At 43.7% G+C, this 23,539-nt stretch overlaps 1 protein-coding gene and 1 pseudogene across 3 annotated transcripts in view; one reads left to right on the plus strand and one right to left on the minus strand.

Annotated features, from left to right (window-relative positions):
- The window catches only part of LOC102912766 (serine/threonine-protein kinase PLK1-like), a 203,106-nt pseudogene that overhangs the window by 166,644 nt on the left and 12,923 nt on the right, over positions 1 to 23,539 (plus strand). The window lies entirely within an intron of this gene.
- LOC143270537 (putative sperm motility kinase W) lies at positions 1,470 to 21,736 on the minus strand. Of its 2 annotated transcripts, XR_013047729.1 has the most exons (8): positions 19,327 to 19,756; positions 17,885 to 18,019; positions 17,596 to 17,692; positions 16,691 to 16,820; positions 16,465 to 16,597; positions 5,718 to 5,861; positions 3,782 to 3,851; positions 1,470 to 3,444 (listed from the first exon to the last, which is right to left on the minus strand). XR_013047729.1 is itself a non-coding variant. In XM_076560885.1 (7 exons), exons 1-2 carry the CDS (start codon positions 21,676 to 21,678, stop codon positions 19,736 to 19,738), a joined length of 1,548 nt encoding a protein of 515 aa, XP_076417000.1. In that variant the 5' UTR covers positions 21,679 to 21,736; the 3' UTR covers positions 5,718 to 5,861; positions 16,465 to 16,597; positions 16,728 to 16,820; positions 17,596 to 17,692; positions 17,885 to 18,019; positions 19,327 to 19,735. The 2 variants fall into 2 exon arrangements, 1 of the variants encoding a protein (XP_076417000.1); XM_076560885.1 differs by lacking the exons at positions 1,470 to 3,444; positions 3,782 to 3,851 and adding an exon at positions 20,156 to 21,736 and having other exon boundaries at positions 16,728 to 16,820; positions 19,327 to 19,760.

Below are 23,539 nucleotides of genomic sequence, written 5' to 3' on the forward strand. Positions count from 1 at the left end.
ACTTGAGGCCTGAATGCCCTACTGGGTATCACATCCTCAGGACTCCCCAGTCCTAAACCGGATATTGTGCATGATAACAGGCATCATCTAATAATTTTCTCTTCCTACATCCATCCTGCTGCCACAATAGCCCTGCTAATTTTCAGCTGTGCTTAGACTCATGCCCCTGTCTAGTAATATATATTGTCAGCAGAATGGTGCTATTTTGGGTAAGACTTGAAGCCAATTATTGTATATGCATACAATATACTTCAATATACGACTGAAATCTGAACAGAGTGGTAGTGTTTGATAGCAAGAAACTTGATATGTCAGGGATGGAGGTGTCTAGAAGAACCTTAAAATTCCAGTGCTCACTGGGCCAGTAGTGTATATAGGGGTAAGGGTGTGTGTCAACATTGTCTGGTACCTAGCAAGTCATGTGTGATTAAGCTTGTGTTCAAGTGAACCTGACACACAGCACTTTATATGCACTGTGGTTTGGACAGTGGTTAATGTCCAGCATGGCCCAGTAACTAGCAGTAGAGCCTGAGACCCAGCACATGGTATAGCATAGGAAGGAGTCCAGTAGAAGCTGATGCCTAGCAGTGTGGGTGTGTCTTCAGCAGAAGGAGGGGGTCTGTCAATGCTAATTGCTAGGTATTGTGGAAGACCTGACAGGGGGAATGTTCCCAGCATGGTCTGATGGCTGTTGCTTAATGTGGGGTGTGAGGTCAAACTGGACCTGGTACCTAGAGTGGATGTGTGGTCACAGGGGTGGTGGTGTGTCCAGTGTGTTTGATGATAACTATGTCAGAGGGGAGCAGTAGAAGAATGGGGTGTCAAGCTCTGCACAATCCCTACTGAGTATGTGTCAGCTCATGGCTGAGCTGGTGTCCATCAAGGTCTGATCACATTTTGAAGTACGTTGGCAGTGTACAATGTGATGTCCAAGTGTGCTTGACACTTCCAAGTGTGTGTGAGGCATTGAGGGAGCCAGCAGAGCCTGACAACTAGCAGTGCATGTGAGGGCTGCAGGGTGATGTGTGCATTCCAGGGCCTTCAGCTAGCCTGGTAGGAGTTGCCATGGATTTTGGAACGCCCAGCAGGTCTGATATCCAACAGGGATATATGGGTTGATGAAATGTGATATCCTTTGGGTCCTGATACTAATATTGTAGATTGTAGTGGTTGGGTATGATATTCAAGAGGGCATGAACCCTAGCAGTGTATGTGGAATTTCAGTGATTTTAGGGTGTCAACTAGGTACCAATATTAGCAGAGTATTTGGGTACAGTGGCAAGAGAGTGTCCTGTATGGCATGATAAGTAGCTGTTAATAAAGAATTGTGTGGGTTACATTTTGGATCCAGACCTAGGAATACATGTGAGGTACGTGAGGGTTTGTTTAGCAATGTCTGATACCTAGCAGTCAATGTGTGGTTTGGTGGGAAGTCATGCATGGCCTTATACTTAGAAGTGTATTAAAGGGTGTGTGTGTGTGTGTGTGTGTGTGTGTGTGTGTGTGTGTGTGTGTGATTTCGGGGTTGTTTATCTGGTCTGACAGCTGGTAGTTCAAGTGAGGTGGCATGGCTGTAGTGTCCAGCGCTGCTTTATACCTGGTATTGTATGTCAGTGCAGGAAGATTTCAGGAGTGTTTGAACCAAGCAGTAACTGTGTGTCCTTGTCAGGAGGTCAAGTGTCCAACAGGGCCTGATACCTTTCCAAATGTCTTAGTACATTGTGGTTGGAGGCATGTCTAGCCTGCACTAGAATCTAGCATTGTGTGGGTGACAGCAGAGGGGAGTTGAATATCTAGGCCTAATACCTAGAGACCTATGTGGTGAGTGTGGGTGAGGGGCGTCCTTCACGTCCTTACACTGACACTGTATGTAAGTTGTTAACAAGGGGAGGGGCATGGGTAGCACATGTGAGTATCTAGATGTCAGCCCTGCTTCTTTCCACAGCTGAGTGGACCATCAATACAATGTTGCTATCAGATCAGCTGGACAGCTCATGTCCATCCCACACAATGGGATAGGTTTCAGCCCTCGTCACACCACACAGCACACACTACACCTCCACCTCCACCTCCTCATAACCACACAACATTCACTGTCAGGGATTTGTTGTCTGCTGGGTTGTGTCATGGGCCAAGCTCTCTCTAGATGTCCTGGGGGAGTGTCCTGCTCCTGCCATGCTCCAGCTTCTGTATTTTCATTGCTGGTGGAATCAAGGCTCCCAAGTCCACAGTTCATCTTCTCCAGCTTATTTCTGATCTTCTGTTCCATAAGGCAGGGACTTAGTAGTCCTCTTCTATAACTTTATGTGAGCATTATAGTGTTTGTATTTGAGGTCAATTAAAATAGTGACTGTGTTCAATTTTACAATTGGTTCCTTATTGCTTGTTTTTAAATCTTCTTCTGCAGTCAATTGTGGACAAGCCATTCTCTCTGCCTTGATTTCCATGTGTCATTATGAAAAAAATCAGCTGCCAGGATTTCGATGGGTCTGTTTCTGAGCTTTCTGTTCTGTTCCACATATCCAGTCTCCATTACTTCCATATAGGTGTTTACGGATCTCTTAGGCTTTGTGGGAAGCCCTGGAAGAAGAATATTGGGGTCTGGAGGGATCTCTCCTGTCCTCTGCCATGTCTTCCAGGTTTAGGAACTGTTGGTTGTTACATCTTGTGTTTGAGCATCTGATTGGATTTTTCTGAGTCTATAGATGAAGTGCAAACATCTACCACCTTTAGAATAACTACTTGTAGAAGCTGAGAGCTCATATTGCTTGGATTTCTCTCCTCCAAGGGTCAAAGCATTCTGAATGCCAATTTATAGAAATTATGTTGGAATTCTAATTAAATACTTCAGTATTTCTTTGTAAATTGTTTCTGTCTAAACCAGTGAGAAATGGGCCAAATGTATGACCTCAAGTTCTGCCTCTTCATGTTATTGGAGGCCTGGGACAGGTTGTCTATGGGTACTGCCCTTCTCTGGAGATCCAGTCTTAAATTTAGAAAGAGAAGCACATTTAATTCCCAAGCTCTTCTGAGATATTTCTTACCTGCACAGGCAGGTTTTCCTTGTTATCTGTGAAGACAGAGATGTATAGGTGACTTTCTGAACCCTGAACCGTCAAAATGCAAAGGCGTCTAAGTTGGGCAGGATTCAACAGTAAGTACCCACTGGGAGGCTTCTACAAGGGGATGCTTTTGTAGATTCCCCAGATCTTTTTGGTAATTTGGGGTGGTTGTCTGTGGTTGGATGGTGGCAGAAAAACCATGTCGTCTTCCTCCACAGAATGTCCTACAGTTGCTGTGTGGAGCCTCTGAGTTCCTCTGGAGCTCAGACAATGGCATGCTAGTCTGTTAGGAAGGAGAGGGGAGAGGCGCTCTTTTTCCTCAGTGTGCACATACTCAGGTCAGGAGTTCTCAGGGTCGAGGATTCAGGATATGGCCAGGTACCTAAAAGAAAAAGCTTATATTAGATATTGGATGAGGCTGGCAGAAAGATACATTCACCACCCTAGACCTGTGGCCTTTCAGATAATAGCTGGTTTATTTCTGGTGGAGTTCAGGACCTAATGAGGCATCAATAATGACCCTTTTCTTCTCATGTGACTTCCTATGGGAGAACTCAGTGGGGTCTCCTTGAGAAGCCCTGATTGCAGGGATTGGTTTGTCCTAGCTGCTCTGCTACTGTCGAATACGCAGGCTCTAGGATCAAGAATTAAACACAGTTTCACCAACATGTCTGTGTCTAGACGCTGTGCTTTCTATACCCAACTCATTGAACACTTGCCTGGATGAGACAGGATGCACATATGGTGAAGATGAGGTTTGTCTGAACATATCCAACAGAACCTGCAGATCTGAGGAAAGAAAGGATGGTCAATGAGATTTCTGGAGTTGGCCTCTGAGACTACAAGACCCAATCTCTTACCACACTAGTCATCCTATCTGTGTCAATGACCTGGGAGGAATTTAAACAGTCCCAACCAGTCAGCCACTGTCCAAATGAGCAAGCTACCCAGCATCACTTGAAAGTGAGTATTACTGATCAGCTTTATGGTAGCGTGTGAAAAGATCTAGATACAAAAAGAATATATTGTCTGCACCTGTTCCTGCTGCCTCCAGGAGGCAAGCAGGGGGGAAAGGAGGGTGTTAATTGTGTGATCCTGATCATGAGGTGACTTCTCTCATGTAACTATCTAAAGGCCACAACATGCTCCCTGCAGTGACCAGTGATATAAAAAGTTTACATTAAACTCACCTGGCTTCTTAGGCATCAACTCTAATTCTTAAGGATCACATTCTTAGAGACGATCATTACAAGGGCTTGGAGTTCTGTTCCGCATGTGCTGTCTCCTGACAGATTCTATGCCTTCCCACAGTACCCAAGACTCCCTTCCACAGGCCCTGGTTTCAGTTAAGTGCATCAGGGTGATGACTGCCTTAGTGGTCACTCACTCACATACAGACAAGCTGTTGTCTTGAAGAGCAAGGGGGTCATTGTCTCTTGGCTGCTTTCCCTTGCTAGGCTGTGTGAATCCCCATTCCCCAGTCTCTGGAGCCCAACAGAGACTAAGTCACTGGTCAGTGACAGAATGGATGTCACAACATACATGTGTGAGAAGATATTCACCATCTTTGTTTCAAAGTGTTACTTCTCAATGGTGTTAGGATCAGAGGGGAGAGATGTGCCACCTACATCAAGTTATCTCAATATCCCTCTGTAGCCATGCATCAACTGTTTCTATCTATCTATCTATCTATCTATCTATCTATCTATCTATCTATCTCTTGTCCTCTGTAATACAAGCTAAGTGACCACCTACTCTTGGAATTGAGGGAGGCCTGCCTGGTTAGACTCATTCTTCCTAACCTCTAATCCAGAGTCAAGTTTAGACAAGAAACCAAAAACTTAGCATCTGCTACAGGCTGTTTTATAGTGGTCTCAGTGATGCTTTAGGCCATGTGCTTCCCAGAGATGAGCTTTGACATGCATCCCCATCAGAGTGGCCATCCTTTACTGCGTGGAGACCCTATCTGCCTGTCAGGTGCACCTGATAACACTGTGGACAATTATCCCAGCAGGACAAGCAAGCAGTCAGCCTAGCTGAAAGCCATAGCTCTATGGTCAACAAGGCTGTCTAGGCCTGACCACTGTACCCAGTGGGACCTGGGTACAAAGTAGTTTTAAGAGTGCTGACCTCATCTCTGATCACTGTACCCTTGGCTAGGTAAAGCCTACTCACTTCCAAAGTGGAGCAATGTCCCAGCATTCCATCCAAAGTGGTACCCATTTTCTTGCTGCTTGCTGTCACTTTCTGTTAGAAGACAAATATGGTTCTGATGTGTTTGTGAGGCCCCTTCACAAACACATAAACTAGACCAGCATGCAGTGGAACTGTGTCTTTTCTGATGGTCAGGACACATGGATAAATGAAGGCTGCAAACACAATAGCAGGGAAGGAGGAAGAGGAAGGAGAGGAAGGAGGTCACTTTCCCTCGTGTGGGGAAACATTTCACTAAGACCAGAAACCTAAAGTGTGGACAGATTAATGAGTACTGCTAGTTATTCCCCTGCAGACTGGTCCACAGAGTCTGCATGTTCAAGGGTAGCTTGTACATGATATTGGCTCAAGTCCCCCTCAGACAAGGATGCTCTGAAACAACAGCCCAGGATCCTTGATAACTAGTGTTTCCTGGAGGGAAACCTGTGGTAGCTGGCTTACCTCCTCCTGTGCTGGACATAGACCCTTCATGCTGGGGAAGTGGGCACACTGTTATCTGGACTTCCTGCAGAGCACCTACTTCTGCTGTCTCAGGCCACACCTGAAAGTTACCACCTTGTGTCTCATGATGTAGAGAGTTCATCACTTTAAAGAGGAAGAACATGTGAAGGGACTTTAGGGGACCTTGAAATATGCAGCACTTAAGCCAAAGCTACTGCGCATCCCTCTCCGCATGGGTCCTCCCCTCTTCTCTTCCATCCTCTCCAAATTCCTCCTTAGCCAATTCTTTTCTGATGCTTCTAAAATCTCTGGTTCTCATCTTTTGCTCTCCAGCTCCAGCTCAACTATGTCACTATATTTAGAAGTGGATTTATACTGTGGCACTGGTGATCTTGAAGTCAGAGTTTTAAATTTGCATGTCCATGCAGTGAAACAAGTTAATGTGCCATTTGCAAAGTCCAGATGACAGTACCAAATGCATAAGTAGTGTAGTAGACACCCGAGCCCTGGAACCAGACCAGTGACTCTGCCATGAACACTAACAAGAAAAGACTGTGACTCACTCTGTCACACTCGATCACTGCAGCTTCCAAAAGGAAACTTTAAAGTCTCCCCTTTTTAAAATTTATCTTTCTTTCCCTTTTTATTCTTAAATTTTGTTTTATTTGGGCAGGTGTAAGTGTAGAGGACAGGTGTGAAGAGACGGGATCGTGAATGTGATCAAGATACTGATATAAAAGCCATAGAATGAATACATAAACGAATAAATAACTCAGTAGAGAGATAAGTAAATAAATAGATGAAATAAATAAATGAAGAGCATACAGGGTAAAAAGCCCATTCTCCTCCTCAAGAGTGAATGAAATTTAGACATTTTTCAGAAAACAGATACAGCTCATGTCTTGTTTTTTGACCTTGAACAGATGTCTTCCCTATGCTGATTCCCTGCCAGTTTCCTTCTCCCTGAATGCTCACCAGAGGTTCTTTGTGTAACCTGCATTTGGTGTAAACAACTTAGATGCAAGAATGGAGAACATTAGATAGTGAATTTCTGCCCTCCAGGGTTCCTCCATAGTTCTGTAAGCCTGTATTTAAGGTTTCCTGCCTTTTTCAATAAACTGCATTAGGCATTCTGCTGAGGCGAATGACCTGCTGTCTCTTGTCTCTGTTTTTTGATCCATAGCCCCTCACTCAGACATGGTAAACAGGTGGTGGTAGCATGGGTGCTACTGCTACAAATGGAGGTTCCACTGAGATCCAAGAAAGAAGGGACGTCGCAGATGGACACCCGAAAGTGAGGCTGGCCAGCATTTTAAAGAAATAGAAGGTAAAGGTAAATTGTCATGGGTGCAATAGGGCACCAACAGTAAAGACAGGACAGCTAAAGATTTTAAATCTTCCCAATAAAGAAGAGGGAAGGAAAGAAAATTTCCCATTAGAAAAGGGAGAAAATTTTAATTAAAGAAAAAAAAAGGATTTTCCTGGTAAAAAGGGGGAAAATTTTGAAACTAGGCCTAAAGATTTTGAGGTCCTGTAGAGAAAGGATGAAGGAAAGGAAAAAACTTCTTCCCAATGGTAATGGAGGAAGAAAGGGCTCTTTCCAATTAAAAAAAATTCAGGATAAGCTAAAACTCTGAGCTCTTTCTGCCTGCCAGTGCAGAGCCACAGCATCCGAATGACAAAGAGTCGGCAGGTGGGCCTCACTGATGCTGGCTGAACAAGCAAGGGAGCCCAGATATTAGAAGTTTTGTTGTCTGTTGCTTAAATTTGGTTTAAATGTTTTTTGTTTTTTTTTTTTAAATTTTTCCCTCATAGTGGGAATAATTCAATATTTAGGATCCTTTCATGGGAAATGTTTTTCTGTTTTATCTTTATAGTGGGAATAACTCATTATTATTCATGGGAGTAGGGGAAGTTTAAATGGGAGTGTGCATGTGTGGCCCTGTGCAGTGGACAAAGACTTGTGTGGTGGTGAGGCCCACGAGGGAAAGGCACTCATGGGCAGACAAACAAGTTGTGGCCCAAAGAGGGACAGGCGCTAAAAGTTCAAACCGGCCCAACTTCTGGTAAAAATGGTTCCGGTAAGGACATGAAATGGAAAGTCAACGCTGTTGAATTTTCAGGGATATTAATCATTCATTGTATAAAGGATGTTCTGTTATTTTGATTGTCCTAATAAATGTTTGGATGAATGTTTGATTCTTATGTTAGATAAACTAAAAACAGAATTCATAATTAACTATATACTAGGTATGCTCTTGTCTGTTGATCATTACTAAAAATTTGGCTCTGTTAAGTTGCTTTCTAGAAATTTTTAAAAGTTCTATAAAAATAATAACACCTAAAATGAATTGGGTTGTTAAATTATTAAATAATGTTGTTGCTAAGATAAACCCATAAAAAATCTCTTACTAATAAAGAGTTTACAAAATTTTTTCCAGTAAATAAAATACAGGTAAATTGTTTAGTCCATATTGTTAATAATTGACTACTTACACCAATGTGTTACTTAAAATCAATAAGAAAGGATCCTCTTTTTAAGATTTTATGAAAATACTCTAAGAGATTATTACCTAAAGTTACCTCTTCAAATCCAATAAAGTTTGTATTTAATGCTTTTATAATTGACATATGTAAAAAGGACCATAAAAATAAAAGCTGATGATAAAATTGCTCAATTATTATTGCTTTCATATTTTATATACAAAATGGCATCTATATTTAAAACTAGAGGCTTTAACAATACAAAAAAGGGGTATTTTGACAAACAGCTATCAATGATAAACAGCCGAAATTAAAAATAAAATTATATGGAATTGAGATAAAAAGATTATTAGATTCTGGTGCTGGGTATATCTATAATTTCACAAGAATACTGAGATCCCAACTGGCCTCTATAAAAAGTCAAAAAAATAGAGAATATTACAAGATGTTACAACTGTAATAAAACCATGCTTCTCATGGAAGCAACACAGCCTGGTTTGCCTGATGTGGGAGCCCGTTCTCGGGATCCTCGTGGCTTTACCCAGCAGGTCCGCATAGAGGATGATCAGGACCACGGGCCTGAGTGCAGGTGTCTGAGATGGTCTGCAGTTGGCTGTGCTGGGGGAGGAGGTCTTTTGCTCCACCCCTTGGCATCTCTATAAAAACCCTGGGCCAGAGACAGTCGGGGCCCATTGGAATAGGTTCCAGGCCCTCTCGAGGCTATCCTTTATTTTCTATCTGTTTATCTCCGCAAAATTCTCCACTATAAATCCTTCTATCTAATATTTCCTGCTGATCACACTCAAGAAAACTCTGGGGAACTGTGGGGGTGGTAGGTAAACACCCCACAGCCTGACCCTGTGACAATTCCTAAACATTGATATTTAATAGTGATTAATTTATATGGATGATATTTTATTGGCTGCTAAAGATAAAAAACTTGTTTTTGATGCCTTTTCAAAATTACAAGAGGTTCATAGCCTGACTAATTTACAAAGAGCCCCCAAAAAGGCACAGGTATCCTTTCCCTATCATTATTAAGGTTACGTATATTTTGTTTTTCTCATTCACCTACTAGAGTGTTTTGACAAACAGTTCCTATTCTATGGGTACATTCCCCAGCTTCTCCAGTAAAAATCACTACTCCTTATCCTCAGGCTGTTGCTCAGATTATATTTAAGAAAATCAAGATAAGTGTTCAAATTTTTGGTAAGGAGCGAGATATTATGTTGACCTCATACACTCAGTCTCAAATATCATGGTCACAAGCCATATTGACATGCTCCATTCAGGGTCAGTTTGATACACACTACCCCTCCAGTGATGTGTGTCAATTTTTTAAATTGCATCCTGTTATATTTTCCAAGACAGTACAGATGACTCCTATTCCTAAGGCCCATATGATATTTACTGATGACACTGCACGTGGTTTTGCTGTGGTAGTTTCTGGTAACATCGGAAAGAGAAGAAAAGTCCAGGACACTTCTGCCCAGATGGCGGAGGTACAAGCACTGTTGCTTGCTTTACAGATGTTTTCTAATGAATGTGTAAATATTTATACTGATAGCATATATGACACATGCCATTATGCCTTTAAAAACAACAGCCTACATAAGGTAATAAGAGGGCTAATGCCATTATTCATATGGCTGTCCCATTAATTTGTTCTGCCTTTGAAAAGGCTACTCAGTTACATCAATGTTATCTTAATGCTGGATCTCTTTGTCATCACACAGGCATAACCCGGACACAATCCATCCAGATAGTTAAATCATGTCTTCTTTGTGCTGAATTTTTACCTGTTCCTCATTTGGGAGTTAATCCCTGAGTACTTTTACCTAATCATGTGTGGCAGATGGACGTCACACATGTGCCTTCCTTTGGAAAACTACAATATGTCCATGTGTTTTCAGGAAGCTGAAAACTCTCGAGTTTTTTCATCCTGCAAGTGCAGAGTGGCAGCATCTGAATTACAAAGAATCAGCAGGTAGGCCTCATTGCTGCTGGCTGAACAGCAAGTGAGCCCAGAGCTTTAAGTTTTGCTGTCTGTTTGCTTAATTTTGAAACTAGGCCTAAAGATTGGGGCTCTGTAGAGGAAGGATGAAGGAAAGAGAGAAGCCTCTTCCCAGTGGTAATGGAGGATGTAAAGACTTCTTCCAGTTGTAGAGTTTTCAGGATAGCTGAAAACTCTTGAGTTTTTTCGTCCTACTGGGCCGCACTCCATCACTGCTCTGCCTCCCACCGGTGCGTACCTGTCCACCTGCTGCTTCGGGCTATCTCGTGTACACCTTTGTCTGTCACCACCACTGGGCGCGTGCCCGCACATACAAACTCACGTTTAAACTTCCTACTCCCATGAAGGGACTACCTAATAACGAGTTATTCCCACTATAAGGGAAAAACAGAAAAACATTTCCCACGAAGGGATCCTAAATATTGAATTATTCCCACTCTGAGGGAAAAATAAAAAACATTTGAACCAATATATTTCGTCCTACTCATTCACCTACTGGAGTGTTTTGGCAAACAGGTCTTATTTTATGGGTACATCCCCCAGCTTCTCCAGCAAAAATCATCACTCCTTATCCACAGGCTGTTGCTCAGATTATATTTAAGGGAATCAAGATCAGTGTTCAAACTTTTGGTAAGGAGCCAGATATTGTGGTGACCCCATACACCCAGTCTCAAGTAGCATGGTTGCAAGCTAATGATAATGATTGGGCCATATTGACATGCTCCATGCAGGGTCGGTTTGATACTCACTACCCCTCCAATAATGTGTGTCAATTTTTTAAATTGCATCCTGTCATATTTCCCAAGATAGTACAAATGACTCCTATTCCTCAGGCCTGCGTGGTATTTACTGATGGCACTTCACGTGGTTTTGCTGTGGTGGTTTCTGGTAACATCATAAAGAGAATAAAAGTCCAGGGCACTTCTGCCCAGGTGGCAGAGATACAAGCGCTGTTGCTTGCTTTACAGATGTTTTCTGATGAGAGTGTAAATATTTATACCGATAGTCAATATGTGGCACATGCCATTATGCCTTTGGAAACAACAGCCTACATACCATCCATTTCTTCCATTCATGAATACTTATTGCAAATACAAGGACTTATATGGTCCTGCTCACATAAGCTTTATGTGGGCCATATTAGAGCTCATACTCAATTGCCTGGACCTCTAAGTGAAGGTAATCAGAGGGCTGACGCCATTACTCGTATGGCTGTCACATTAGTCTGTTCTACCTTTGATAAGGCTACTCAGTTGCATCAACGTTATCATCTTAATGCTGGATCTCTCCGTTATCATACAGGCATAACCCGGGAACAAGCCATCCAGATAGTTAAATCATGCCCTATTTGTGTGGAATTTTTACCTGTTCCTCATTTGGGAGTTAATCCTCGAGGACTTTTACCTAATCATGTGTGGCAGATGGACGTCACACACGTGCCTTCCTTTGGAAAATTACAATATGTCCATGTGTCTATTGATACATATTCTTCTCTAATTTTTGCTTCTTTCCATTCAGGGGAAAAGGTTAAAGATATAAAAAAATCATTGTCTTCATGCTTTTGCTTACATGGGAGTGCCAAAATGCATAAAGACTGATAATGGTCCCGCCTACAGTAGTACGGGATTTTCAAAATTCTGCCAAGATTTTTCTATTGTTAATAAGACTGGTATTCCTTATAATCCTCAAGGACAGACTATAGTAGAATGCTGTCATCGTACCTTAAAAACTTATATTGCTAAAGTAAAAAGGGGGGAGCTAGGGGCTCATCTCTCCTCTCCACATTCTATTCTTTCTCTTGTTTTATATATTTTAAATTTTTTATTGGTGGATTCTGCTGGAGTATCTGCTGCAGATAAGCACTGGAGGGCTCCTGTTGCAAATCATCCTCTGGTGCGATGGAAAGATCTTTCTACTGGCACTTAGAGGGGACCTGATCCAGTGTTGGTGTGGGCCCGGGGATCTGTTTGTGTCTTTCCGCAGGACAATGAAGTTCCTCTTTGGGTTCCTGAATGCTGTGTGCGCCCTGTGGCTCCTGCTGAATCCCAACATGGCAGAGACCTATTGGGCCTTCGTAAAAAACTCTCCCCTTCTGATGCCGATGGGCATTGAGAGCCCAATACCGCCAGCCTTGGCAAACATTATTGTAAGCCTAGGAACTGTAGCCATGTGGCTGGATTCTTCAGAAGGTAATGTATGGTAACTTTTTTCAAAAATGTTGAGAATGTATCACACCTTGGAAATTAAGGATAACTCTGAAGGTCAATGAACTTCATTTGCTAACAGTAGCATGCCAGCTAAGCCTTTTTTGCATTTTGCAACCCCCTCAAGCTGGTGTAGTACCTACTTTTCAGGAATGGCTCTGTGCAACATTTATTGGCCTCCTGAAATTCATCTAGCCTTTTTGAAGATACCTTAAAATTTGGAGCCTGAATGTAGCCATTATTGAGACCATTAGTTCTGCTCCTTGTTTGCTGTTTTTGTTTTTTGTTTTCTTTATGTTTCTCAGTTGTTCTCTTGCAGACCTGCCAGCCTAAGTAGTGCTGGGATCAAGAAAAATGGGCCTTGGTGGTTCATGTTCCTGGAGCTGTGTCCATGCCAGTGGACCATGGCAGCTAGACACAGATGATGCTCACATGCTCCAGAAGAGACTCTGACATCGCTGTTGCCGTTGTTGCTGTTATAGCAGTGGTGGCCACTGCTGCTATTGTTTCTGGGATTGCTATTTCATAATTGGTTACTACAGTTAGCACAATGGAGACCCTGGCAGCAAAAGTAGCTACCACAGTTAGTTAATCTTCTTATTGGGCATGATAAATTTAATTCCACTATTATACATTAAAATTGGCTTTGAAAGTTGTAAAAAATTATTAAAACTCAAATTCCATTTGCTTATGGGATACCACCTTACAGGACTCCAATTTGCAGTAAGGCTCGTTTAAATAGGGAATGGTTCAATTGCCTTTAGCCTCCTGGCTATGGGTGGGTTAGGACTTCTGTTGGTCTTTTCTGTGTCGAACAGATTGCAAGCCCAGTGCTACTTTGAGATCTTTGGCAGCAGTCACTCTACAGCTCACGTGGTTGAGTCTGTATGATAATGAGTATTCAGAGACGGGGTAATGCTTGGGGGGTGGCCATCAACCTAAGACAGAGCACTTGTGTGGCCTGGGCAGGTGTCTCTATGATGGGTAAGGTGGTCTGCTGACGTCCCACCCAACCTAAGTCAGAAACTCATTTAATAAAAAGGGGGGACCTGTGGGCACCTTGGGCCCTGGCCCCCGACTGTGAGTGGCTGCCACCTTGCTTGCTGACCTTTACCAGATGTCCTCCCTATTCAGATTCCCTGCCGGTCTCCTTCTCACCTAAGGATCACCGGAGAGCTTACCAGAGGTTCTTTGTTCCTACATCCTGTATTTGGTGTAAACAACTTAGATGCAAAAATGTAGAACATTGGGTCTAGAATGTAGACCATTGGTAGCGAACTTCTGCCCTCAGGGGATCCTCCATTTGTGTTGTAAGCCTGTATTTAAGGTTTCTTCCCTCTTTCAATAAACGCCATTCGGCATTTGGCATTCGGCATTCAGCCGTGGCGAATGACTCGCTGTCTCTTGTCTCTATTTTTAATCCGCGGCCCTTCGCTTGGACATGGTAAACGGGTATCGGTAATGCGGGCGTTACCGCTACACCCACCTACAGTAGTACAGGATTTTCAAAATTCTGCCAAGATTTTTCTATTGTTAATAAGACTAGTATTCCTTATAATCCTCAATGCTATAGTAAAACACTGCCAACGTACCTTAAAAACATATTTTGCTAAAGTAAAAATGGGGAGCTGGGGGCTCATCTCTCCTCTCCACATTCTATTCTTTCCCTTGTTTTATATATTTTATATTTTTTATCAGTGGATTCTGCTGGAGTATCTGCCGTAGATAAGCACTGGAGGGCTTCGGTTACAAATCATCCTCTGGTGCAATGGAAGGATCTTTCTACTGGCACTTGAGGGGACCTGATCAAGTGTTGTTGTGGGCCCGGGGATCTGTTTGTGTCTTTCCACAGAACAATGAGGTTCCTTTTTGAGTTCCTGAGTGCTGTGTGTGTCCTGTGGCTGCTGTTGAATCCCAACATGGTAGAGACCGATTGGGCCTTCATGAAAACTCTCCCTGTCTGATGCCAATGGGGATTGAGAGCCCAATATGGCCAGCCTTGGCAAGCATTAATGTAAGCCAAGGAACTGGAGCCATGTGGTTGGATTCTCCAGACGGTAATGTATGGTAACTGCCTTTTCAAGTATGTTTGAAAACATGTCACCCAGACATCTTGGAGATTAAGGATAACCCTGAAGGTCATTGACCTCCAACAGTAGCATGCCAGCTAAGCCTTTTCATTTTCACAATTCTCTTCAAGCTGGTGTAGTACCTGCCTTTTGAGGAGTGGCTCTGTGCAACATTTATTGGCCTCCTGAAATTCATCTAGCCTCCTTTAAAGATACCTTAAAATTTGTGAGCTTGAAGGTAGCCATTATGAGACCATTAGTTCTGCTCTTTGTGTGCTGTCTGTTTTTCCTTTATGGTTCTTAGTTGTTCTTTTGTAGAGCTGCCAGCTTAAGTCATGCTGGGATTAAAAAAAAATGGGCCTTGGTGGTTTGTGTTCCTGGAGCTGTGTCCATGCCAGTGGACCATGGCAGTAAGACACAGATGATGCTCACATGCTCCAGAAGAGAATTTGACATTGCTGCTGCTGTTGTTGCTGTTGTAGCAGTGGTGGACACTGCTGCTACTGTTTCTGGGATTGCTATTTCATAATTGGTTACTACAGCTAGCACAATGGAAACCCTGGCAGCAATAGTAGCTACCATAGTTAATTAACCTTTCCTTCTATCGGGCATGAAAAATTTAATTCAACAGTTATATACATTTTGATTGGCTTTAATAGTTATAAAATTTATAAAACTCAACTTCCACTTGCTTTTGGGATACAATCTTACCAGAACTCCAATTTGCAGTAAGGCTTGTTTAGGAAGGGAATGATTCAATTGCCTTTAGCCTACTGGCTATGGGTGGGTTAGGACTTCTGTTGGTCTTTTCTGTGTTGCACAGATTGCAAGCCCAGCACCGCTTTGAGATCTTTGGCAACAATTAACTCTGTAGCTCACACATGGTTGAGCCTGTATGATAATGAGTATTCAGAGACAGGTAATGCCTGGGGGGCACTCACCAACCTAACTCAGAGCACCTGTGTGGCCTGGGCAGGTGTCTCCATGACGAGTAAGGTGACCTGCTGATGTCCCACACAACCTAAGGCAAAAGCTCATTTTTTATTAAAAAGGGGGACCTGTAGAGCACTGACCCCCCATTTTGGGTAGCTGTTGCCTTGCTTGCTGACCTTGAACAGATGTCCTCCCTATACTGATTCCCTAATAGTTTCCTTCTTACTGAATGCTCAACAGGGTTCTTTGTTTGTGTATCCTGCATTTGGTGTAAACAGCTTAGATGCAAGAATGTAGAACAATGGGTTGCAAACTTCTGCCCTCCAGGGTTCCTCCATTGTGCTTTAAGCCTTTATTTAAGGTTTTCTCCCTCTTTCAATAAATGGCATTTGGCATTCTGCTGAGGTGAATGACCTGCTGTCTCTTGTCTCTGTTTTTTTATCCACAGTCCCTTGCTCGGGCATGGTGTATAGGTGGTGGTAGTGTGGGCACTACTGCTACAAGATACAACTGAGGATGACTGTGTTGTGTGTGACAAGCTTGTCCCAAAACAAGGATCACTGTTTTCTTTCATATGCAAAATGTGCAGGTCATAGGGGTCAGAACATGAACAACAGAACACTCAGGACATGGAATAGGACAATGGTCTTCCTGGAATTGTCCACAATGTTCTTGGGAGGAGCTGATCACCTCCATCATCACACACTGTGTAGAGTGGGGTGTACAGAGTCCTAGTTGGTTCAGAATCCAGAAATCTGCAGTGCTGGGCTCTCCATTAAGCAGGGAGTATGAACAAGGTTCAGTGGCCTAAAACCAACCCAAAGTGGTTTTCACAAGTAACAAAAACATTGTGGGACCCATGAGCAAGAGTAGCCATGGAAGTCAGCAGACAAACAGACAGAATCTGGGTGTCAGATGAGTAGAACTGGAAACTCCTATCTAGAATATGTGGCTTCATGTACTGCCTCTGTCACTGGTGTCCTTAAAGTGAAAGCCCTGCCTCCAACATCCCAAGACAGGCACCAGCTGTCCCAGTGACCCACCTTGAGTCCTCAGCTGTGATCTCAAGGCTCAAATGGAAAGAACTCAATCCATCAGACCAGGCAGTCAATCTGGACGCTCCTGTTTGGTCAGGTTGAGGTCATGGGATTTGTGCCTGGACTGCAGGTGGGGATCCTGTGAAAAAGGATTCGAGAGTAGCCTTTGCATGTTCTGTGCCTTGTTTCCAAGGATGTATCAGCTAGTGCATACCTTCCCCAGCCCACTGACCTGAGTCCCCAGAAGAATTCATGACAGCAGTTCTCACCTCCAGGTATCTCTATTTTATAGGTTAGATTTGGATGTTTCTGCTGTTTGTAGTCCATCCTGGATGACAGTACCTTCAGTTCAATCCTTGACCCTGTCAGGATGAAAGAAGCACAGAACTTGTCTTCTTTCCCTCACATGTTTGAGGAATTTACCATTGATTCTATACATACAGTACTTGAAGCCAGGCATGGCAGTCCACATCTGTAACCCCAGCACTCAGAAGGCAGAGAAAGGGGTCAATCTCGGTGAGGTTGAGAGTTGCTTGTTCTACACAAAGAGTGCTGGGATAGTAAGGGCTATATGGTGAGATCTGGTCTCAAAAAATTAAAATATAAAATGAGGATTCAGGAAATTTTCCTATCTCATTTGTAGAATTCAACAGAATCCTCAAACATTTCTCAACCCTGCCTTCACTGATATGCAGCAGAAACACAGTCTGACACCAGGTGATAACCACAAACTGAAAATTTCTCTCCATGAACAAACGGACTGATCTTGTTCGCTTCACTTGGGACTCACCAGATGGTCAGGGTTCTAGAAGTCAGTGACAGCACAACCTGGCCATCATCCTGCTGGGAAGATCTTGGCAAAGCCTTTAATATTCATCAGTGTTTGCTAACAGCCCAGGTTCAGATGGTCAGAGTGGAGCTGGAGGCCAAATACATCAGAGAAGCTGGTTCTTCCCTTGTCACATCTCTGCAGTCTCTCAGTCTCCCATTGCTCTTCAGTTGAACAAATCAATGAGAACTTTCCCTCTGTGTCAGGGATGCTGGCACAGGGCACCTCATGGGATCCTTTTCACCACATCCAGACCAGGCTTCAGAGACTCATCTTCTACCACAGATACTTACTGTACTCAGTCTTACCTTCAGGTGCATGATTCACACAGATTAGAACCTGGATTCCCTGTTGACTTCATTTCCCTTGCCAACTCAGTGATCTGCTCCCTACCTGGAAGGTGTCCTGGAAAACAGTTGAGACACTACACTCAAACAATGCTTCACACTGCACCAGGGGCTGTCATCAAGAGATCCATGATGATCAAGGTTTCCTTGTAAGTCTGACCCCAATGGTGGGCATTGGTCATAGAGAAGTCCAGTGTTATGGCCTTGTAAAGACAACAACCCAGGATCAGGCTTGGCAAGGCCTACTTACCTTCCCACATTGGAGCAGAACAAGGTTAATGTAAGGTCAAATGTCAGTTATAAATCCCTCCAAGAGATTAGAAAATGATGCAAGATTCTTGGATCAGGAGGTGGGAGACAGCAAGGGGATCCTGGATGAAGGAGGCTATAGAGACAAAGACATAGATATCATCAGATCTGCCAAAGGACATGTCAGACAGGAGCAGCAGAGGACTCCACTACATGATGGAGCCACCCTTCTCTTCTGCCAGACCCTTCTTCCGTAGCCCAGAATGGAAGCCCCATTCCAAAGCAGCCTCATACTTCACTACATTGACTTATACCAGGAACCATCAGAGCAGGGTCTTTCCTCCTCATGGCTGGCAATAAACCCATGGTCACACTCCACTCTGTTTGAGACATTGTTCCCGGTCTCACTTCTTCAAGACCCCTGACCCAGCAAAACACCCTTTTCTCCTGACTCATTTCAGGTAAGCTCCTCTGGACAGAGTCTACCCCTTTCTACAGGTCCTCTCATTTCCTCTCCATCCTCTCCATTCATTCCCCTGTTCCTCCCCTTATCTCCATTCTCCCTTCTCTCACTGGATTTACAGTTCCTGCAGTTCTTCTGAAAGACAGTCAGAAAGCAGTTTGGAGGTGATAAATGACTCAAAGAAGAATAAAACCTGAGACCTGTGTGCCAGTCTGTCCTGTTGACAGAGGCAGCCTTTTTAGATGCCGTGGAACCCTGGTCACACAGGAAACATGAGGGATGTAGACATTCATTGGGTCGATGCTACATGTGACTGTCAGGGATGTTCAGCAACAGTGCAGGGGCAGCAGTGAGGTGAAGGATGGGGAATATGGCAGCTGAGACCCTAACCTGGAGAATGGATACTGGAACCTGTAGCCCTAACTAATAATCACACAGGACACAGATTTCCAAATTGAATCCTTGCTGTTGCACTACAACACACCAAGACTGTAGTTCAAGTAGAGCATTTCACTTTCCCCAAATAAAACCAAAAGAATAAGGAAAGTGCCTCTTTTAGTGAGACTTTAACAGACAAGACTTATTCAGCGCTGAGGAGGATGGGACTCCACTGACCAACAGTGCTGCACTTTTCTCCTGCTATACCCCAGCTCTGTAGGAAAGAACAGGATGTTATTTCCAAGACAACATCCTACTTGTGTGCCTTGACACATGCTAGGAACCATCAGAGCAGGCCCTCTCCGCCTCACTGCTGGCTATTTCTAGCTCGCTCCCAGTCTGCACTTCAGGGAGGTTTGTTCCTGCTGTAGACTGTGCACGGCCCCTGTCACAGGTCAGCACACACATCTCTTTCATGTTACTTTGTTGACAGGAAGTTCCTCAGGACAGACTCTACTCCGTATTCTACACCACCTCTCATGTCCTCTATTCCTGTCTCAAAATTGTTCCCCAATTAGTCCTCTTTATCTCCTTTCACCCACCTCCATTTTCCAGAGGATTTACACAGGTCTTGCTGTTTTGTCCAAAAGGCAGTCACAGTGTAAGTTGGAGGGTTAAAGTGACCAAGATGATGAGCAGCCTAGATTTGTATAAAGTCGTTCCTGGAGGTAGAGGCTGCTGTTTTCCATGCAGTGTGAGTGGTCCTACAAGCACAACCAAAGCTAGGAAGGTAGAGGGTCAAGGGGTCCATGTACTTTATGAACCCCAATTGTCCCAAAACAGTTCTGAAGCTGGATTAAGCTGAAAGAGATGCAAAGTGGCAGCTCAGACCCAATAGCTGGAGGATGAATGCAGGCAGGAGCCTGTTGCCCTGGGTTGGAGGGAGCTGGCACTCTGGAGATGAGTTCTGGCTCACTTCTGTGGCAGTCACTCCTCACCAGGTCTGGAATTCTATTGGGCCATTTCAGTTTCCACACTTCAAAGCAGAAAGAAACGTGAAAGCACCTCTATTAGTGACTTTGGCAGATAAATTTCTGTGCTATATTTCCCTTCCTGATTCCTCCATTCTGAACCTTTAACCCCATTAGAAAAACACTCCTCCCTTCCTTCCCACACTGTCATCCCCATTTTAGGCTATCTGCTTTTGCCTCAACCTTCCAGGACTTTACATGAACAGGAAGTTGTGAATTTGCCATCTAATGTACTACATATCAAATTCTGGGCCTTCTGAGTGGGTATAAGGATATTAAAATGGCATATTGAAAAGACAACATAGGAATTCATCTGTGTGGCCCAACCTACTGCTCTCCATGTAGGTCTCCCCTGTCCTCTCTTTCCTTGTGGCCCCTGATGCAAGGGTTCAGGGCTCACCTTGGGGTGGGCAGGCAGCAGCAGCAGCAGCAGCAGCACAGTGCTCTCAGTGCATGGGAAATTTGCTTCCTCACCAGCTTCCAGACCCTGAATGGCCTGGATCCAGATGTTGTGGGTGCCACCTGGGGCTGGTCACTGGGAATGTCTGGCGCCTGGGATGAATCTTCTTCACAGAAGCCCAGGTTCAGAAATCCTGTGGGTGTTTCATCCAAGACTGACTCAGGGGAGGAGAGATTGCCAGGCAGGGGGTCAACAGAATTCCTGTTGACTGCAATGTCCTCTGCAGCAGTGTTGATGACATCAGCCATAAGAGCATCTCTTTCTGGGACTGTGTTGTCTGAAGAGGGCAGCACCACCAGGAAGGAGGATCTGTGAGGCATGGTGTAGCTTCTACATCTTTTGCCTATTTCCTCCACACCCTCCTCCTTAAAGTGACCCTTCCCAGCATGTGTACTGGTTGTAAATGCTGGTTCACTGGCTCTCTTCAAGGGGAGAGGGAGATGAACAGTAACTGCAGGGCTGTTGGTTAACCAGGGCATCTGCTCTTGCTGATGGCTGTCCCCACCACTCAGCCGATATTTGAGAATGTTGCAAGTAGCTGTTACATGATTATCTTCTTGCCTGTGAGTTAGGGATGAAACAATCTCCTCACATGTATAGCCGATGGTGCACATTGTCTCCACGACCCTGGGCAGGATTTCTTTGGTGGCAGGCAATACATGTTCTTGAATTGGGCCCAGCCATGCTGTTTTTACAAGCTGACAGATTGTGAATCGGTAGCAGATAGGGACCATGAGTAGTCGGGCAATGATGAAATTACAGGGTTTTGACAGATGGTAGGGAATGGGACACATTGTGGTGGTGATGACCCTGTGCATACCTTCAAGGGTTTCTTCCATGTATGGAAAGTGCCCTGTGACTAAGACATATAGAACAATACCCAAGCTCCACATATCACCTGCCAGTCCATCATAGGGCTTTCTTGCCAAGATCTCTGGGGCCCAATAGAGCAAGGAGCCACAGATCTCCTCCAACATCTGCCCCTCTGTGATTTCAATTGCCATACCAAAGTCACAAAGTTTTGCATTTCCTGCTGCATCAACTAGGATGTTTTCTAATTTGATATCACGGTGTACAATGTGTCTCTGGTGGAGGAAGTGAACCGCTGACACCACCTGCCGGAAAATCCCTCTAGCCTCCTCCTCCTTTAGACAGCCCAGAGCCCCGAGGCAGCTCTCCAGGTCTTCTCCTGCCACATACTCCATAATCAGATAAGTGGTTGTCAGTGTGTCGATCATGTCAAAAAATCGAACGATGTTCCTATGTTCTAAAGACTGAAGGATGTTCACTTCAGTACTGATGTCAGCCACACTGTTGGTGTTTTTCTCAAGGACCTTGACAGCCACTCGTGTATGTGTGGGAAGGTGACAGGCCAGCTTCACCTCCCCGAAGGAACCACAACCTAGAGATGTTAACATCCTGAAATCCTTTTCAAGAATGTCCTCATCCATGTGGCTGCCCATGGTGTTCTGCTCAATTTCAACCACTTTATATTGTGGGCAATCTCAGACCCACACAATGCTAAAAGAAAAAAGATTAATTCCAGTTTTAGAAGTGGAGGACATAGCTTTGGATTCTCTGTTATGAAATTGAGATATCCCAAACAATCTAATGATGCTCTTCAAGAATATAAAAATACTAGAAGAACCCAAATTTAAGGCAGAGGATGAGAAATCATAGGAAAGATCAGAGTTGGTATTAGTAAATTTGGTATTCAAAGGAAAATACTGAGAATCCTGAAAGAATGATCTGCTCTGTTCATAGATGAGCCACTATGCAAAAAAAGAGAGATCAGATAAAAAATAACACCATAGAAAAATCGATGTTGTAACTAATACAACTACAGTCCAGATGGTCTTTAGGATGTTACAATATTTATACTCCAGAAAATTATAAAATATGAAAGGAATTCCTAGACATGTGTGAATATTGAGTTAAAATAAAATAAAAACACTTAAACACATAAGTCATAAACACCAGTGTGGATTGGCAACAAAAACAGCTCCAAACAAGGCAGAGCCCAGATCTCATGGATTCCCTGAATCATTCAAAGCTTTGCAGAAGAATGAAGACCAGGATTATAGAAAATAGTGCAAGAAAGAAAAAGCAAAGGAACACATCCAAACACATCCCTGTGCCAGTGTTAGCCTGATCCCACCACCAAGTAAGCTCAACAAATGAAGCAAGTGTGAGCTCCTTTCCTTGATGAACATAGATGTGAAAATCATTCATGAGAGTCCCTCATACTTCACCTCCATCTCAGCAACACACTAAAGAGACCTTTGTTCATGGTCAGAATGGCAGAAGCAACATTTGTAATAAATGGAAGAACAGCATAGCACATAAGGAGACTGTGGGAAGAATCCACACTCAGCACAGTGACTAGAGAACTGCTGTGTTATAAGGAAAGTAGCTAAACTAGATATAGTTTTTAGGAGACAAGGCAGGTCCACAAACAGAAACAGTCTTTTTGTCTACTTTGTCTCTCCTGGTCACAGGAAGGAGAGGGCTAGGCTTGTGTAAAGTCACAGTATCAGTCACAAAGATATGGTGGGGGACTGACATAGTGCAGAGGAACATGATCAAAGAACAGTATAGGCATGTATGGAAATGTATCATGCAATTGCTTATGAAAATGTATATAAAAATTATCCCAAGATAACCCATACTCAGAATGATAAACATGGTATGTATTCACTCACAAGTGGATACTAGATGCAAAGCAAAGGTTATCCAGATTTCAACCCACAGCTCCAGAGAAGCTAGCTAAGAATGAAGATGCCAAGAGAGACACATAGATAGCCCACCAAAGGAGAAATAGATGAGATCTACATGAGCAAACTGGGGGTGAGGTGGGGTAATGGAGGGCAAGGAATGGAGAATGAGAACATAAGGGAATGGGGTGGGGGTTGAGCTGGAAAAAGGACAGAGTGGAAGAGCAAGGACCGAGATAACATAATAAAAGAAGAAATCATTGGAATAGAGAGAAACAGGGTGCTAGAGAAGTTCTCAGGAATCCACAAGGATGACCCCACCTTAGGCTATTAGCAATATTCAAGAGGGTGCCTGAACTGTCCTACTCCAGTAATCAGAACAGTGAATAGTCTAACTATCATCATAGAGCCTCCATGCAGTAACTGATAGAAGCAGATGCAGATATCCACATCCAAGGCCAGGCCAAGCTCCAGGAGTCCAATCAATGAGAGAGAGGAGGGATTCTATGAGCAAGGGACATTGAGATCATGATGGAAAAAAGTACAGAGACAACTAGCCAAATTAGAGGACACATGAACTGTGCACCAAAAGCTGAGGGGCCCCCATGGG

The sequence above is a fragment of the Peromyscus maniculatus genome, chromosome 23 (assembly GCF_049852395.1).
Source record: "Peromyscus maniculatus bairdii isolate BWxNUB_F1_BW_parent chromosome 23, HU_Pman_BW_mat_3.1, whole genome shotgun sequence".
NCBI classification, from domain to species: Eukaryota; Metazoa; Chordata; class Mammalia; order Rodentia; family Cricetidae; genus Peromyscus; species Peromyscus maniculatus.